Below are 17,998 nucleotides of genomic sequence, written 5' to 3' on the forward strand. Positions count from 1 at the left end.
TCACAAAATTCAACTTTTCCTCACAATACTGGTACAAATAAATGTAAATTGCAGTGTGCGCATAGTCAAAGGATTTTTAGTGTCATGAAAAATGTTGTTTAGCTTTTTGTTGCCCTGCAAAATATTCTAGACTATGGAAAACATATTGGCTCTTAAAATTGCATGAAAATTATGGTATGTACCATATTTACACGAGTATAATGCACGTGCGTGTATAATGTGCACTCTGGCTTTTTATAAGGAAAGTAACAACCAATGATATCTCATATACTGGGTTATTACAAATGATCTTTCCGATTACAAACTTGAATAACTCACGTTTAATAACACTCACATACATGAAAGTGGTATCAATGGAAAGTTTTGTATTTCATTTAGTTCACAACATCACATCACTGTACTTGATGTGAGCTCCCTGTGTGATGTGACACACATTGAGCCTGTAGTCCAATTCCTGCCATACACGTTGTAAGATTGGACGATCCACTAATACATTGGCCTCTGTGATGCGAACACTAAGATCCTGGATGGTAGGTGGTAAAGGTAGCCGATACACTTGTTGTTTGACAAAACCCCAATGAAAAAGTCACAGAGTGTAAGGTGGAGGCCAACGCAAACGTTCACTATCGTCATGGCCAGCATGCCCAATCCATCCCTTTGGTAGTCGCCTATTCAGTTCACGTCTGACATCTAAGTGGAAATGGGGTGGTACCCCATCCTGTTAAAAAAATAAACCTTCGATATCCTGTTCTAGTTGTGGAAGAAAGCCATGCCCGTAACATTTGTAGGTATGAAATCCCCGTGATTGTGTTCTCATCGAAAAAGAAATGGCCATACACCTTTTCATGGCTGATAGCGCAAAAAACATTCAGCTTGGGGGAGTCGCCTACATGCTCCACATAACCTCTAGGATTTTCCAGACCCAAGATCCTGACGATTTTTGTGCACTTTGCCCAACTGGTGTAAGGTGGCTTCATCACTGAACACCAATGATTCCGTGAAACCATCCGTTTCCATTTTGATTTGCATGTCCTCGCAGAAAGACAGTCTCTTGGCTTTGTCATCCGGTTTCAGGGCCTGCAACAATTGCAGATGGTTAGGAAGGAACCGCAAATGTTTGCGTAAAATCTTCCACGCAGTTGTGGATTTCTGTGGACTTCGTACGAAACTCTCTCTCTCACACTCCACAGTTGCCTCGCTTACTGGTGGACGGCCGGTTGACTTTAGCTTGCAGATGCATCCCCCTTGCTTTAAAGTCAGAATACCACTTACGGATACTGGGCCCACTGGGTGCATCTTCAAACTTCCTTTTAAAATTTCGTTGCACAGTGATGACAGACTGGCAGATGTGAAAATCCAGCACACAAAAAGCCTTCCTGTCTTCGTTGGTGGCCATTTTCTGCTATTGCCCCTAGCGACAAAATCAATAACTACGCAACAGTTGTACAAACCAATGAAACTTTTTGAGTTTCCCTTTTCATTGATACAACTTTTATGTATCTGAGTGTTTTCAAACGTGAGTTATTCAAGTTTGTAATCGGAAAGATCATTTGTAATAACACTGTATAATGCACAGTAGAATTAAGGTTCAAAAAATGGCTTTCTTGTATATTGTAAGGCTGTTGCTATGCCGATCAAGAGCGAATGACACTATACCTATTCAATAATGAGTCATCTGAGTCACCAACCCACACCACCTCCCCCCTCTCTCCCTTCATTGTGTTTAGCTTCCCAAAGCCTTAACTTCTGTAACCACCTTGCTTATTCTGTAGTGTATAAGAAAGCGAGATCAAAATTATGTTATGGATTTACAGTGCTCAGGAAGTTATTTTCTATTATTTCTTGCCTGACAAATGCTGCTGATGGGAGGTGCATGCATGAATTCTGCTAGAACGGTGCGGTGTCACAAAACGTTCCATTACAAGGTGAAAAATCATGGGAAACTAACTGCCATTCATTTTTATAGTGTTTTTTAAAAAATATTATTACTAAAGAAATTCAACTTGGTAATTTGTATTTGCGTCTGCTGATATATACATGTTATACGCAGTGACATAGTGAAAACATGCATGGTTTTAATGTTTGCTGTCTGAATGATATGCACCACGATTTGTGGGGGCAAAATTTTTTGGAAAAAATGTGCATTATACATGAGTAAATATAGTATTATAAATTTCCTTAGATTTTTTACACTGGTACACAAACAGATATTCACATTTGTGAGAAGAGGTACAGTTATGAGATTTAAGATCATTAACAATTAATAGATGTTTTTTCTGTCTTGCAAAAGAACAATAAAACACTTTACTACAATAATCTTGTCATAACTTTTTCACTGTCCTATCTGATCAAAATGTAGAAAGTAAGATATTTTGTATTGGAATTAGAGCTGAATAGACACCACTTTCAACTGATACTGAACTGGTGCTGATTCCCAAAGATACCAACTTCAGAGCGTCAACATTGCAACAATTTAAAGTTGTTCAGATTATTTATGAATATTAATGTATAAGTATTCCATTGCTTTAAAATAATTGAAGAATTACATAAGCGATAATCTGAATATTAAAATATTTAATCGAGACCTTCACTTTTGCCAAACAATGCAGGTGCACAAGGCTAATTATAGTCTGCAAGAGTTCCCCATGGCATTTTTGTGGCCCCCACAAGATGCCTGAGCTCTGGAAAAGTATCAGCCAGTGTTGATTAAATTCAGCAGATTCTTTCTGGTACCAGTAGATTAGTGTCGGCCCAGCTCTATTTTCTATCCTTTCTTAACTCACAGAAAGTCTTGTAACAAGAAACTAGCACAGATGTGTCTTATGAAGGTTTTGTAGAACGTAAGTGCCTCTACCTCCGTATAGCAATATTTCCTTGCAGTTATTTTCTGCTTCCCAGGTGGATCCTATTGCCAACTTGGGAACCAGCCTTGCCAGCTTGTCGCTCAGTGGACCGACAGGGAACCTTGGAACACCCAGCAGTTCGGCATTCAATCTCCCAGGTGCACTTGGTCCGTTGGTCTCGACGCCAGGTTCTCCATCTCGTCTCATGGGTCCATCTGCACCAGGGCCATCTCAGAGTCCCTTTTCCATGATACCGTTGACTTCTCAGGTGCATTCGGGGCCCCTTGGGACACAGGTTGGGCCCGGAAATACATCTCTGGTGTCAGGGGTAGGAGTGAGTGGAATTGGAACTCTTGGGAGGTTGGGCCCACAACCTGGAGTTGACAAGTCTCGAATAGGTAATGTGAATTTCAGTTATATATATAAAATTGACCTAACAGCAGTAAAATTTTAATTAATAAATTGTGATCTTTTGTCAAGGCTACCGCATGGATTGAACTATTTTATGTAGAAATTATAAGAGATAGAGAGAGAGAGAGAGAGAAGCAAGTATAAAATATGAAATTTATAAGTATATATATATATATTGGGGATGGGACCGGCTCTGCGTGTTCGAAATGAGGTGGCAAACACATCATGTTTACATTTGTTCGTTCATGGATTTCCCATATCTCACGTGTCCCTTGCAATTGTTGATATCGCATGATACACGAGACACTCCGTGGTGATGTGGTTAGCACAGCTCGCTACGGTGCCAGATATCTTGGGTTTAAATCCTGGCCTAGACATTGGTGTCATTTGTTATTTCATCATATCATCCTCATCTTCGCGATTAGCCAAAGGTGGCAGAAATTAAAATAAACCAAATCAATCAATCAATTATGGAGATATTTTAGAATGAGCAATCTTGAATTTCAGTCTGCCTATTATTTGTCTTGGTCAGTTTATAAATATTGTCAATGCTTCTTACAACATCGCAAGTATCATTATTTTTTGGATTTTGCTCAAGCAAGACTTCCAAGTTGTTGTTTTCAAGTCATCTCTCTTAACGAGGAAAGCTAGTGGCAACCCTGCCACGTGCCCCTGGTAGTTACGTCGGAGCAAGCGTTTGCTGTGTTGGGTTGCATATGTACAGGATAGATTTTAAGTGCTTATAGCGCAGAAACTAAGCACTTTCGAGGTAAACTTTATAGGGAAAAGTTACTTGTTTTTATGATATCTACCAGCACCCATGCATTGTTTCAAGAGTTTTGCTACACCCTGTATATATACTTCTTAGTTCACCTTACAAGTTCTTAAGTTACAATGTACAGTGACTTCTTTGTGCAAATTTTCAAATGTCAAAGAAAGCTAGTTTCAATCAACGAAGCCTTGTACTCAAAACTATTCTATCTACTTCGACTGACACAAGAGGAACAAAAGTGAAACTAGGGATGGAACCGATTAATCGGTACTCTATCGGTATCGGCAGATATAGGCATATCGGTTTATCGGTAAAATTACCGATTATTTTACCGATCTGATATATCGATAAATATCTTATAATTTAGTGCAAAATTCTGCCATTTTGTTGTAATTTTTATGGACAATCTCGATGCCCTACTTTCTAAAAAGTAATTGTCTAAATATTCAACTTCTTTTGCAATGCAGTCACCTCGAAACACATATTTGTTAAGGAAATCAAGGAACATTTCATGTTCTTCAGTACCATATCTAATTTTATATCGGATCGGTAGAATATTGGTTATCGGTATCGGTAAATATTATATTGGTACTTTATCGGAATCGGCCAAAATTTCATATCGGCCCATCCCTAATAGAAACTGATAGAATAAACAACGTAATTTTTCTCCTTACTCCATTGAGTCTGTTGCAGACAAGTATTTGTGTAACATTATGTGTTATAAAATAATCAATGTGTTGTTTATAAATATATAGTGAATATTATTGTATAACCAGTTAATTATACCTTTAAAAGTGAAGATATGCTGAGTGTGACCAAAAAATAGTTACGCTCATTTGTGCAGTAATGGCCAAATATGCACACATATACACTAACAGACCACCTTGAGTAGTTTTTCATAACATGAATTTCTATTAATCTCGGGAACAAATCACCCTTAAATTATTTTAAAAAGCAAAGTGCCTAGCCCAGAGGTTCCCAAACTTTTTTCACGGCACCCTTAGTGTTTCAAGAATTTTCAGCGGTGCCGAAGTCAGAGTGTAGGCCGATCTAACACTTGCCGCGCTCAGTTGGTGTGGTTAAGTTGCTTATCTTAAGTTAAAAAAACACATATTTGAAACAATCATATCATTGACTACAATATACCAGTGAAAATATTGGAATATTTCATGGTGTCCCTGTAAGCCATGGTGCCGAGGTGCCCGTTTTGGGAACCGCTGTCCTAGCCTTATTTATGAGTATCCTTGATTGTATGAGCATAAGATAGGGGCATTAGTGGGGTTTGGATTTTTATGGCATTTCTTCGTTTTATTCTGGCCTATTTTGAACTTGTGTGAGAATCTTAAATGATTCATTCACATCCTTATTTGAAGTATTTTATCAGATGACTGTAGTAGGCTTTCCTTTGAAAGAAAAATTAGATTTAGACATTTACTGTACAAATCCAAAGGCAGTCAGGGGCATAATGCTGATCACATCACCCCCACTCACGGCCGGATCAAGAAAGTGTGGGGCGTTACCCCCACACCCCTATACGCCTTCATGGTGTGGTGCTATGCACAGGGGAGAACTTTACCTTTTTTGACGTGTACAAAGTCAAAATATACTATATGAATTACGTACGTATACATTTATATTTATAAAAATTACTAAATGGCAGAATTTTGCAATGTGTAATGTGTTATTTATAGAAATATTGCATTAACAAGGTTGTCAGTACTTTTGCCAATAATCTGTTAACACCCGTCTGCTTCTAATACCAACAGAGTATCAACTAATCTGTCAAATCGTTACTATGAATATTGATTACATAGATTTTGTGTGTACATGTTTTGACATCATCCTTAAACCGTTAGAAGTTATTCGATAGAATGTTATGATTTTTGTTGTGTTGCAAAGATAATTGCAAGATTTCATACCTGGAATGATAAATGCTTTTCTTTTATTATCGCAGGAGGTGATAATTCAAACTTGTTTCCTGAAATGCCACAGACAGTGTCCAAAGAAATAGAGGATGAAGCGAATAGCTACTTCCAAAGAATATACAACCATCCTCCTCATCCAACATTGTCGATTGATGAAGTACTCGAAATGCTGAAAAAGTTCCAAGAATCTCCGATAAAGCGAGAAAGGGTATGGATAAATAGGAAGTTGTCTTTCTGCTTGCTTCCTTTCTAAATTTGTTGTAATTTTGTTTTCAACTACAAATTTCATGTACCATTTGCATGTTTTCATGTTGTTGAGAACAATTTTATGCTTGCCTTTGGGAAGGTTATTTTTAACTGTAAACGATCTGTTTTAAATTTTTAATAGAGTTGTGTCTCAATCTTAAATACTAATATGATATCAGATACAGTCCCCCAAATTTTGTTTTTTGAGTAGTTTGCAGATACTCTAAATGCTTCCTAAGAATCCATTTAACAACTTTACTTTAGGATTTATATATTTAGGTCTGCTTATTATTCAGTCTTGTTTGGAATTCATAGTTTTCATATAGAGATTGTTCTGTAATTCAAGTTTCCTTTATTCTATTGTTTCATTCTTTGTGTGTGTATTGTTATTCTCGTATCATGGAAAATATGATTTGTTTGTTTCTCATATGTGTGAGGAATCAGATTAATATCATTGTCACCTAAGCATTTTATTTTGAAATCATTCCACTCACATTTCTAAGAAACATATAGTGCATTTTTAAAACATACTTTAATAATGTATTTTTCTTTCTTTTTTTTATTGCATCTCTTCTACTAGGATGTGTTTAATTGTATGCTACGGAATTTATTCGAAGAGTATCGCTTCTTCCCTCAGTACCCAGATAAAGAGCTACATATCACAGCTCAGCTGTTTGGAGGCATTATTGAACATGGGCTCGTCAGGTGAGTAGCACTGTTATTTCATTGTTGCATGTAGGTTTGTCACAAAGAAAGGATAATGAACATGAAATGCACTGAATATCAAGACTTCATTTGAACTTATGATCGTTGAACATTGTTAATACATTAACCCCTTAAGTGGTTGGTTTCTGCAGTGGGTAATTTTCTTGCTGCATGGGTACATCCAAATGTTGCAATTCGAAAGCCACGATTTCAAACATCAGGTGTAGAAATTAATAATGTATTCTGAACCGTGTGGAAAATTCTAGAGCATGGGGCTGCATGCTGAGCAATTTCACGTACCATGCACCAGTACAATACTACTTTATACAGTCCGTTCTGTCTGCATACACATCTCCGTAATGGTCTTTTCATTGATGTGGTTGCCAGTGTATTAGGAAATGTGTGTTTGAGACATTTTGGTTTGCATATACTTTGAGCTATTACGGAAAGAGTACTGTACATAAAGAGGTGTACTACTGTATGTGTGCAAGTGAAAATCAAGCAGCAGATAGACTTGAATTATCTGAACAGGTGATTGTGACAGATGTATCCATCATACCCACTTATCAGGGTTAAGTATGACAATGCCTTGATCTGTTCACTGCATGGCGAGTTACTGTTAATTTTCATCATTATTATGTCGTGAAGAAGGAAGACAGGTATTGACCAACACTAATATATCAAGGTTGCACAAAATATATCTGGAAATGCAGCTACAATTTGTGTAACATTGAAAGATAATTAAGCATGAACCAAAACTTTGTGGATGCAGGATTGAATTGAAGGTTTTACGAAAGGATGGAACATTATTAGGGCTCAGATTTTTAGGAAAATACATACTCTTGCATTTGATTAAGAGCATAAATGCCATTTTATTTGACAAAAAAATATAGATTTTTTAAAAAGTATTTCCATATAAAAAAATATAACGACATTTTGTTGCAGAAAATATATATTTTATATAATTTCTTTATTTTTCTGTTGATTTACAGTAGAAAGTGCAAGACTTTTATTTTAAAATTAAATTATTACTTTAGTGTATAACAGAGGTAATGTCTGTAAGTTGTTAACTGCTCAGTTGTTATTGAGATCATCTGAGTGTTGGGTTTTGTCCTGTGTGACATATTGACAGTTGTGATATAAAATATATTTTTTCATTTAACCCAATGGTACATGCTGCTGATTTACTATAATCAGTTTTCCAGTTTACGATTTTTTTGCAATAAAGTGTTGTGTTAAACCTGTTCTTCTTTTCTACCATTTCTAAGATCAAGATTATGTTCATCCAAAGTTTTCAAGTGTTATATTTCACATAGCGTATGTATTGTTTATTGCACGTGCAGGTACCTCTGTATAATGCTGGGTTCAACAGACCGTCAACATTGGTTTTATGATGATGGGTAAGTTTTTGTTGATTCGAGTTCCTGGCTTATTACGTTGAACCCACCCTTAGATATGAGTTTGCTTTTGGCCAACAAAAGCATCACTGGGAAACCTAACCACCAGTAGTTTTTTGTGAATTTTGTTTATCTTCTCTTTCTTCTGTCTTCAGTTGTTCTTTATGTATCAAGATATCCATCGATAGTACCTACTGTTCACCGGAGTTGCGAGAGACCAGATTTGTCTTACGATAGAGACTAAACTCTTTAAAAGGAATTTGACTAAATTTATTTTTCTCTTCTCATTTATGAACATTTCTCCCTGTTGTGGGACTGTGGTACAGTGTGTTCCTGAATTTATTGTCCTCGCATACAGTGATGATGTTAAGAAAGGGACACTTTCATACAAGTGTGAATGCAGTTTCACATACTTTATGTGCATTCTAATCAGTTTCGTGTTGGTCATATGTAACAACTAGGGCTGAATTGATACCCGTACGGATGCTCAGTTGCAATTAAAAATCATTCAAAATATTGATTAATATTAGTGGATGAGTATTTTGCTCCAATTATAAGCATCAGTTTAACCGGAGTTTTGCTTCAAAATATTCAAGAATTACATCAGAATATTAAAATACCTGTTAATCACAAATTACAGTTTTTCATATAATATTGGTGCAATATAAATGAAAACTTCGAATTTTGCATAATTCCCAGGATAATTAGACTGAAAGTAGAGATGGGCCGATATGAAATTTTGGCTGATACCGATAAAGTACCAATATAAAATTTACCCATACCGATATTCTACCGATCCAATATAAAATTAGAAATTGTCCTTGAAGAACTTGAAGGGTTCATTGACCTCGCTTAATAAATGTGTGTTTCAATGCAGTGCAAAATAAATTGCATATTTAGACATTTACTTTTTTAGAAAGTAGGGCATGGATAATATCCATAAAAATTACAACAAAATGGCAGAATTTTGCACTAAATTATGAGATATTTATCGATATATCGGATTGGTAATTTTACCAATACACCGATATGCCTATATTGGCCGATTCCGATACAGTACCGATTAATCGGTCCCATCCCTAACTGAAAGTGCCACATGTAATTTTTGTAGACTTCATGAAAGACCATCATGCCAGGAAAATACCGGCTGGTGTCATTAGATAAAATCTAACTGATAGTTTCGGATACTGATACATCGGCAAGGGTATTGTCTTAGCCCTATTTATTACAAGTTCCCCTTGAATATTCCATGTGAAAAATCATTTCTTCTGGAATTTTAAATTGTTGCGACTATTTTTCATCAAAACCACTACTTTCCCAAGTTTGTCTGTGATAATTGGTTAATTAACATTGCAAATATTTCTCCTTTCCACAGAAATGAAAGAAATAATTGTGAGCCAGATTGTTAAATGAATTGTGGACATCTTCCTGTTTTGGGAATATCTTTTCATGGCTCTTGTATTTTCCACTGTTTAGTTGCAATTCATAATTGTCTTAACCCCCTCCGTGTTTATTCTACAATGAACATTCCATTGTTTATTGCTATTTTTTTTTTAAACAAAATCTTTTCAAGTATAAAGAAATGGGATTTTTACTATTTATATAACAGTCTTAGTTCACTTTAACACTTTTTTTGTTTAGGTCTTCTGATTAGTTCTATTAGTAGTTAATTATACTCTTTAGTACTCTCAGTTAACTAACTCTTTTTTTTCTGTGGGCCCAGTACAATTTTCCATGTAAGGGATTTCAGCACAAATCTGTTCGTTTGGCACTGCTCATTGTGATTTTGTCCTGGTCCTTTCAAAATGGCGAACTTCCTGAAGGTTTCAGGCAATAATTTCCTGAGAGCATAACTACAAACTATGAATATCTCAGCTTGCTACACGTGTTTGGATAATCCAGGATCTTCCATAGCAGCATGAAAGTGTACAGCTGAAATTTTTAAGAATTGACATCATCGCCAGAACTTCCTGTTCCATGTTACTGTCCCCACCATATCAGGATGCAGTTTATTGTTTCATTTATTTAATAAATCTGCTCCTGTTGTCCTCAATCCTTTCCTCACAGAATCCTTTATTGGTAAAGGGCTGTGTGCACCAAAGGTGAGTTATTTATATTCTGTATTACGTGTGACTTAAGTTGTGCTCTTAGAAACAAATTGTTTCATTTGAATTTGTTGCTTAGTCTGAAGAAGTCCCTGATACAGGGTTGAAACTTACGTGTATAGTGTTTTTTTAATGTAAATTGGTCAGCAGATTTAGTGTTTTTGTAATTTATATGTTCACTCTTACATTTTTTCCCCACAATGTTTTGACTCGTCAATTGGTCCAAATCACATGATTCAAACAAAATTACAAAATTCTTGGACAGCAGTTTTAACTTGGTACAATTGCATTATTAATATTTACTGGTGCAATGAAAGCTTGTAAAGTGGAGGAGAGCTTCTAATTACTTCCAGGAAATACCTTATTTCCATCACACAGACACCTCTGATGGCGTAGCGGTAATGCTGTTGTCTTGTAATAAAGGGGTCCCAAATACAATCCCTGGTGGAAGAATATTGCACATGATTCAGATCCCACTTGAAACTCAGGGTTGCTATGCTTGTGAAAAATCTGGAAAACAGAAAAGTCAGGGAATTTGGCTTGTCAGGGAAAAATTAGGGAAATGTCGGAATTTTGTAGATTGTCAGGAATTTACGTACATTTAGGAGTCTGCAAGGGAAAAAGTTGCAAAATGAACAAACAGTCACTTCTACTTCTGGATTCAGTTCTTGTGATTCCACTCCCAAAAAATATTCAGTTTAGAAACTTGTTTCTTTCGTTCTTATGATTCTCAGTCTAGTGCAAAATTATGGTTCCTTCGAATTTCTGTAATAAATTTTCACTTTTATAATACTAGATATTAGACATTTGCAGTCCAAATATCTCATTGATAACTAAAGTACATTGACAATATGATCATAATTATCGGAAGGTTGGTGAAGATGAGGTTATCGTTTATTATTTTATAGATCTTAGTCTTGTTAGCATTTTCTATAGAACATGCAAAAAAAAAAATTTCTCCAGTTGCTGTGTACTATAAACGTAAGCAAGAAAGCAGCATTTTCTACGACACTATAAATCTGCCAGAAAATTAAAAATTGTCTCTGGTTTATGAACTTTTTCTGCTGTTTTTATATTGTGGAGATCTGTTATGGTGAAATAATGTATCTCTGTTACCTAAGCCTGAAAGCTAGATGCACGTTATTGTAGCACCCAATACATTTGATGCCGATTGTAATTTTAAATTTTACTCTTCGAATTTTAACGTATGCTTGAGTGTGTAGAATGAAATTTGCTAAAAAAGAAGTGGTGAAAGTGAATATTCATTAACAGATTATATATTTAATTGAAATGTAAAAATCATGATGATAAAAATGTCTGGAAAAATTTCATTTTTGGACTGGAAAACCTGGAAATGTCAGGTAATTTCATAATCAAAAAATCGTAGCAACCTTGAAACTGCAGACCAGTTCCAATTAACATTGTTTTTGTTTTTTTTTATATTTCAATCACACAGTATACTTGTTCCTTCTCCTCAATGGTTTTCCAAGCTTGTTATGAAGTTGATTGTTTATTTCTTGCAATTACTGCAGTGGTGTATAGCATACTAAATTGGAAAAGCTATCTTTGTTTAGTATATATTGCCAGACCATGGCATACATTGAAACGCTGCTATTTTAGAGAGAGATAATTAATATGAATTTTTGATGTTGATGAATGGACAGAAAGATTATGAATGACCGTCAGTTAATTAGCATTATATAACAGAGTGATATTTTATGAACACATTGTATTAACACATGAGATGTTGCTCACATATTTGTAGAAACCATGGTTCCCCTATCAATCAACTCCTTTGTATTGCATGGCCATATGCTCCCACAAGGACATACGTAGTGGGAGAAGATGAGCTGTGCTTCACATAATGACTCTTTCACACACAGAAATAAGAATATAAATATATTAATAACTTACGTTTAGGGAGTATCTATGTAACTTCTGCGACGTTTCGGGACGCAACTGCTCCCTTGCTCAGGCTGCCTGAGGCAGTTGCATCCCGAAACGTCGGAGAAGTTACATAGATACTCGCTAAACGTAAGTTATTAATATATTTATATTAGGGATGGGCCAAAATGAAATTTTGGCTGATACCGATAAAGTACCGATATAATATTTACCGATACCGATAACTGATATTCTACCTATCCGATATAAAATTAGATATGGTACTTGGAAGAACATGAAATGTTCCTTGATCTCCTTAACAAATGTGTGTTTCGAGGTGACTGCATTGCAAAAGAAGTTGAATATTTAGACAATTACTTTTTTTAGAAAGTAGGGCATCGAGATTGTCCATAAAAATTACAACAAAATGGCAGAATTTTTCACTAAATTATAAGATATTTATCTATATATCGGATCAGTAAAATAATCGGTAATTTTACCGATACACCGATATGCCTATATTGGCCGATACCGATAGAGTACCGATTAATCGGTCCCATCCCTAATTTATGCAGACTTATCCTGTCAATGAAACGTCCGAATAAATGTTTGAGTAAACAGTGTTGCCTTGTCATACATTTCTAATATACGTATTCCATTTTTATTTTGTAGTTACGTTGCATTGGGACTGGCACTGCGTTTTGTGCTGGATGCTTTGCGAAAGCCTCACGGGAGCAAGATGTATTACTTCGGCATTGCTGCTCTGGATCGCTTCAAATCAAGGCTGAAAGATTACCACAAGTATTGTGAGCACGTTGCAGCCATTCCACATTTCAGCGATTTTCCTGCGCATCTTCAGGAAGTAAGTATCTTTACAGTTCTTAACCTTTAGCCTGTGGATGGTCGATATATTGTCCCTCCCTCACATGTGTATATTGATAACACATCAAATAAATTTATTTATTTATTATTAACTTCAACAGAGGTATATCCTCCAATTACAGAAGGCGTACATCATCATAATAATACTAATATTAATGAATAGTAATTACAAAATTACAATACAACTACAATTACAATAGATACATATGCAATCCAGTCACAAATTGTATTCATAACATAAAACACAGAACAGTTTATAAATAAAATAAAGAAAAAAATAATAATAAAATAACCTTGAGTATAAATACATAAAGTTATTATGCATTAAGCATTAACTATCACATATTCGAACTTTCAGAATTGACTCTTAACGTTTTCTTGTAAGTCAAAAATGGCATTGAAAAATCTATGGAATGATTATTAATCATAATTTCATTATACACATCACAAATTCTATTAATTGGGCAACTTAATTTTTTGTTTTTTTGGAATTTTAGGGATGAAAATATTTCTACAACGTAAATTATTGTTCCTTATATTAAACTGAAGTTGTCCAAGAAATAAACTATTATCTAGCATGCCGTTTACTGTTTTATATAGGAACAATGGATCTAACAATTTTCGCCTATTACTAAGAGTTTCGAAATTGCATTCCTAAAGTAGGTCTTGGTAGGGCATTTTCATTTGTGGTGTTCTATTATATTTTTTAAAATATAAATATCTTAGAAACCTTTTTTAAATTCGTTCGAGACTATTTTCGTAAGATTTATAAATAGGGGACCATATAATAGACGCATACTCAAGTTTACTTCTCACTATACTTTTATACAGTCAATATCTCTAAAGTTCCTCGTACTTCTTATCACAAAACCTAGCGTTTTATGTGCGTTGTTAGTCACATGTGAGACATGTTGTTTAAAAGTCAGGTCAGAATCTAAATGGACACGAAGGTCTTTAACTATATCTGCCTGTGGAAGTACTTGACCATTAATAGAGTAAGTAGATTGGGAAGTAAACCTCTTATTAGTTAACTGTATGAAACAACATTTGTTTATATTAAAACTAAGATCGTTCACACAGCTCCATTCATATAACACATATGTCTGTTTGAAGTTTTAACGAATCCTCTCTGTTGTCAATTTGTTTGTATAATTTTATATCGTCTGCGTACATAAGACATTTAGAGTTCTTAACATGAGACGGTCAATCATTCACAAACAAGCTGAATAACAGGGGTCCAAGATTTGATATTTGGGGAACACCTGAATTTACTACATACTCAGTAGATGTAGATTGTTTGTATGATACATATTGTTTCCTTCCTTGCAGATATGATTTCATTAGATTAATAAAATTAGTTGTTAAACCAAAACTTGATAATTTACGCAAAAGAATGTCGTGGTTAATTTTGTCAAAGGCTTTTGCAAAGTCTATATAAATTGTATGCACCATTGATCTACAGTAAAGTGCATCGAAAACATTTTGCACAAAATTTACTAAATTTATTGCGGTAGACCTACAGGGATAGAAATCATGTTGACTATTGTGTATGTAACTTTTAACACGTTTAAATATTCTTGAATACAAGATTTGTTCCAAAACTTTTGCTGGTGCACATACTATGGCTATTGGCCTATAATTCTCTATTTTTGTATTTTCATTTGTTTTTAAAATAGGAGAGACTCCTGTTAATTTCCATAACTTAGGAAAATTCTGCATCTTTATTATTAAATTATATATCAGACATAAAGGTGTTTTGAACACCTCTGCACAAGCTTTGATTACATAGGGAGGAATTCCATCTGCCCCACTGGTCTTTTTTGGTTTTAATTTTTTTATTGCATCCCAATATTTCTTTTCGGTAATTCTATTATTTGAAATTGGATTAGATACCTGTAGTTCAACTTCCTCAGTTATGTCATATGCACTAAATAATCAGTATAAACAGATTTAAAGTAAGAAGCAAAGCTATTTACTATTTCTTGATTCGTTTGTAATATTGTATTACCGTACATCATACCTTGGTTTGAAATCATATTTCTACCCTTTTTATTTTTTACATAATTCCAAAACAGTCTGCTGTTATTCTTCATACTCTCCTCGGTTTCCCTTATATACATGTCGTATGCTCTATTTATAAGTGTTTTTACTCTTTTACGGATATCTTTATATTTTATTCTGCTATCATTATCATATTCCATTCGTTTCCTATAACATTCTTTAAGTCTTAATATATCCTTAATTTCTTGGGTAAACCAGGGAGGGTATTTACTGTTTAAGTGGATTCTCTTTGTTGGTACTGTAGAATTAAAAACCAAGTTAACTTTAACATTGAAATATTCTACAGCGTCATTTACATTATTCATACTATTAATAGTTTCCCAATATGTATCTCGAAATTCGGCGGAAATTTGCTTTTTCAAAATTTAATATTACAAATGGATTAGTTCTTGAAGTTCGTTTTGTTTTTGTATAATTCACACTTGCAATTAATGTCGGATGACGCATATCTTCTCTTACAAGAGGTAATTCGTCCGTATTGACTGTAATGCAATCCCATATATTAGTTAAAATCGGATCAAGTGTTCTATTGTTTTTATTTTTTTGTTATTAATAGAATGCAAGTCATAGAGACTCAAAAAAATTATCTAAAGCTCTGTATGAAGGTGGTCCTGTCTGCAGATTATAACCTGAGTCTACAATATATGGTAAATTTAAATCACCAATAATAATAATATTGTTACCTTGTAATTCTTCATTGTTCTCGAATAAGTTATAGAAATACATATAATCATCTACTGCTGAGGAAGGTGTGAAATACACAGTAATTGCATAGTATATACTACTCCCTCTGTCCCATAATTATTGTCCGGTACACCTTTGTTTGTTGTCCCATAATAATTGTCCGATATTCAAACTGTGACATTGGTGTATACAGAAGAAGAAAATGAAACACGGGAATGAGTCATACAACTTTATAACTCAAGGATCAGTACAAATTGGTCGATCAAGTATCGAAAAGAACCTAAATAAAAAGTAATCAATCCAGGATCAATACAAAGTGACTAAGAAATTCGACAAAATAAAACATCAAGACGAAAGAGATTGTTGGTCCAGGAAGGTTGTCATTCCCTCAACGAGCTGGATCTAGTGCTGCAGTGCTGCTGTAGCCTCGTCGTAAATGTTTAGAGGACACTCCAAGCGAGATGGCAGGACTTTTCGGCGGTTCAAGTGTGCTTTTTGCATATGGGGAATCCTGTAGTTGTCCCCACCTTTGGAGGCGCATAATTTTAATGAGACAGGACTGCAAAGTGAAAAAGATGTTGTTGAGCTTGTCGCGTGTCAGATCAGAGAAAGATTTTTCAACTGCGGTGATCAACTCAACAATAGTTTGTGGAGCTGCCTGATGCTGGAGAGACTGAATTGCCCGGAAGTACCCCAGATCTAAAACATTGATGTCTGGACTGTTTGGCGGTTGGCATAGGAGATCCAAAGTGATTCCACTGGTCGCTGCAGCATCCATCCAGGCGCGGTCATTGGGAACGATATGCGGACGCGCATTGTCCTGCTGAACGGACACCTGGATTCTCCCTGCGCGCAGTCCACGAGGCCATTGTGCATCTATTGCTGGGATTAACTTGTTGATGAGCATGTCCCGGTAAACATCTTTGGTAACAGTTAATGGTTTGGTGACCATTCTTCACTACCCCAGCCGTACTGTTTTCAAAGAAAAAATCGTACACTGCTTGTCGTTTACTGTCCGTGAGGTTCTTGCTACCCCTGTCGCTTCCTATCATGGGTTGTGTGTTCATGGCTGTTCTTCTCACACGTACTCACTGAAGGAGTGCTCTACTAATGATTTGCAGCATGCCTTGCTAGACCGGTTGCCATACAGTGCCACACCGGTGTGTTGCAACCCAACGCCTCCTTTTGGTAATCGTCTGGGCGGTATTTCTTGCTCGTTGCGATAAGGTCACGTCGTTCCTCTTCACAATCTTGAAGACTGAGCTACTGTGCCTCTCTTCATCCATGTGCTTTCCATCTGCCTCTTCGTTTGTAATTCCTGTACTACCATTTTGGCATACCGGACTATAATTATGGGACAGAGGGAGTATTATCTAAGGTCATTTAAACACAGATCATGTCTAGACTATTGCTTTATACAACATGTGAGCTTTTATATTTTGTTTAAGGGCAATTAATACTCCCCCACCTCTAATCCAACGAATACAATGGCAATGAATACAATGTGACCAAGATATCTGTACTCTTGGCAAATACACAAACTTTCGTTGCCAGTATTTACTCTAATTTGCTTATCATTACAGTTGGCACAGTGTTATTAATTTTACTCATTTTTATTTTATGCAATGCCATGAAAGTTCTTGGATGTGTAAATTAACCACAAATAGTATGCTAAGTGTGTATTTGATGTGGATATATCTTTATTTCTAAATATTATAATTATAATAAACTTGAACGTTGTAGTATACAGAAACATATGCCGATCTATGACAGATCATAAGTTGTAGAGTTATAAAATGTATAAAAATTATTTTTATACGAGTTCAATCACACTGTACAAAGTATAACTTTGCAAGCAATGTGAAGAAAAGCCATATTGGCAATCACATCGTATAAAAGAAAGTAAGGGCAGTGTGGAGATATTCTGTGGCTTGTTTTGATGGAAGGTGGGGTTGTAAGTAGTTTGATGCATGGAATAATTTGCAGCATGTTTTGCATGTGAAACTAAATAAAAATTTGAAATCACGAACTTCAGACTTGTTTTTAAAGAATGCGATGACATAGCGTATTATGCTTAAGGCCT

The 17,998-nt window shown here is 35.3% G+C and overlaps 1 protein-coding gene across 6 annotated transcripts in view; it reads left to right on the forward strand.

Annotated features, from left to right (window-relative positions):
- The window catches only part of LOC145998923 (CCR4-NOT transcription complex subunit 1-like), a 133,307-nt gene that overhangs the window by 46,683 nt on the left and 68,626 nt on the right, over positions 1-17,998 (forward strand). For 3 of the 6 annotated variants that reach the window (XM_083135699.1, XM_083135700.1, XM_083135703.1), the window contains 5 exons: positions 2,881-3,241; positions 5,981-6,159; positions 6,778-6,902; positions 8,246-8,302; positions 12,961-13,150. In XM_083135699.1, the coding sequence (XP_082991825.1) occupies positions 2,881-3,241; positions 5,981-6,159; positions 6,778-6,902; positions 8,246-8,302; positions 12,961-13,150 (912 nt within the window). The remainder of the gene's footprint in view (positions 1-2,880; positions 3,242-5,980; positions 6,160-6,777; positions 6,903-8,245; positions 8,303-12,960; positions 13,151-17,998) is intronic. The other 3 variants (XM_083135701.1, XM_083135702.1, XM_083135705.1) reach the window with 1 other exon arrangement.

This window comes from Lepisma saccharinum, chromosome 14 (assembly GCF_977018435.1).
Source record: "Lepisma saccharinum chromosome 14, izLepSacc3.1, whole genome shotgun sequence".
Classification (NCBI taxonomy): Eukaryota; Metazoa; Arthropoda; class Insecta; order Zygentoma; family Lepismatidae; genus Lepisma; species Lepisma saccharinum.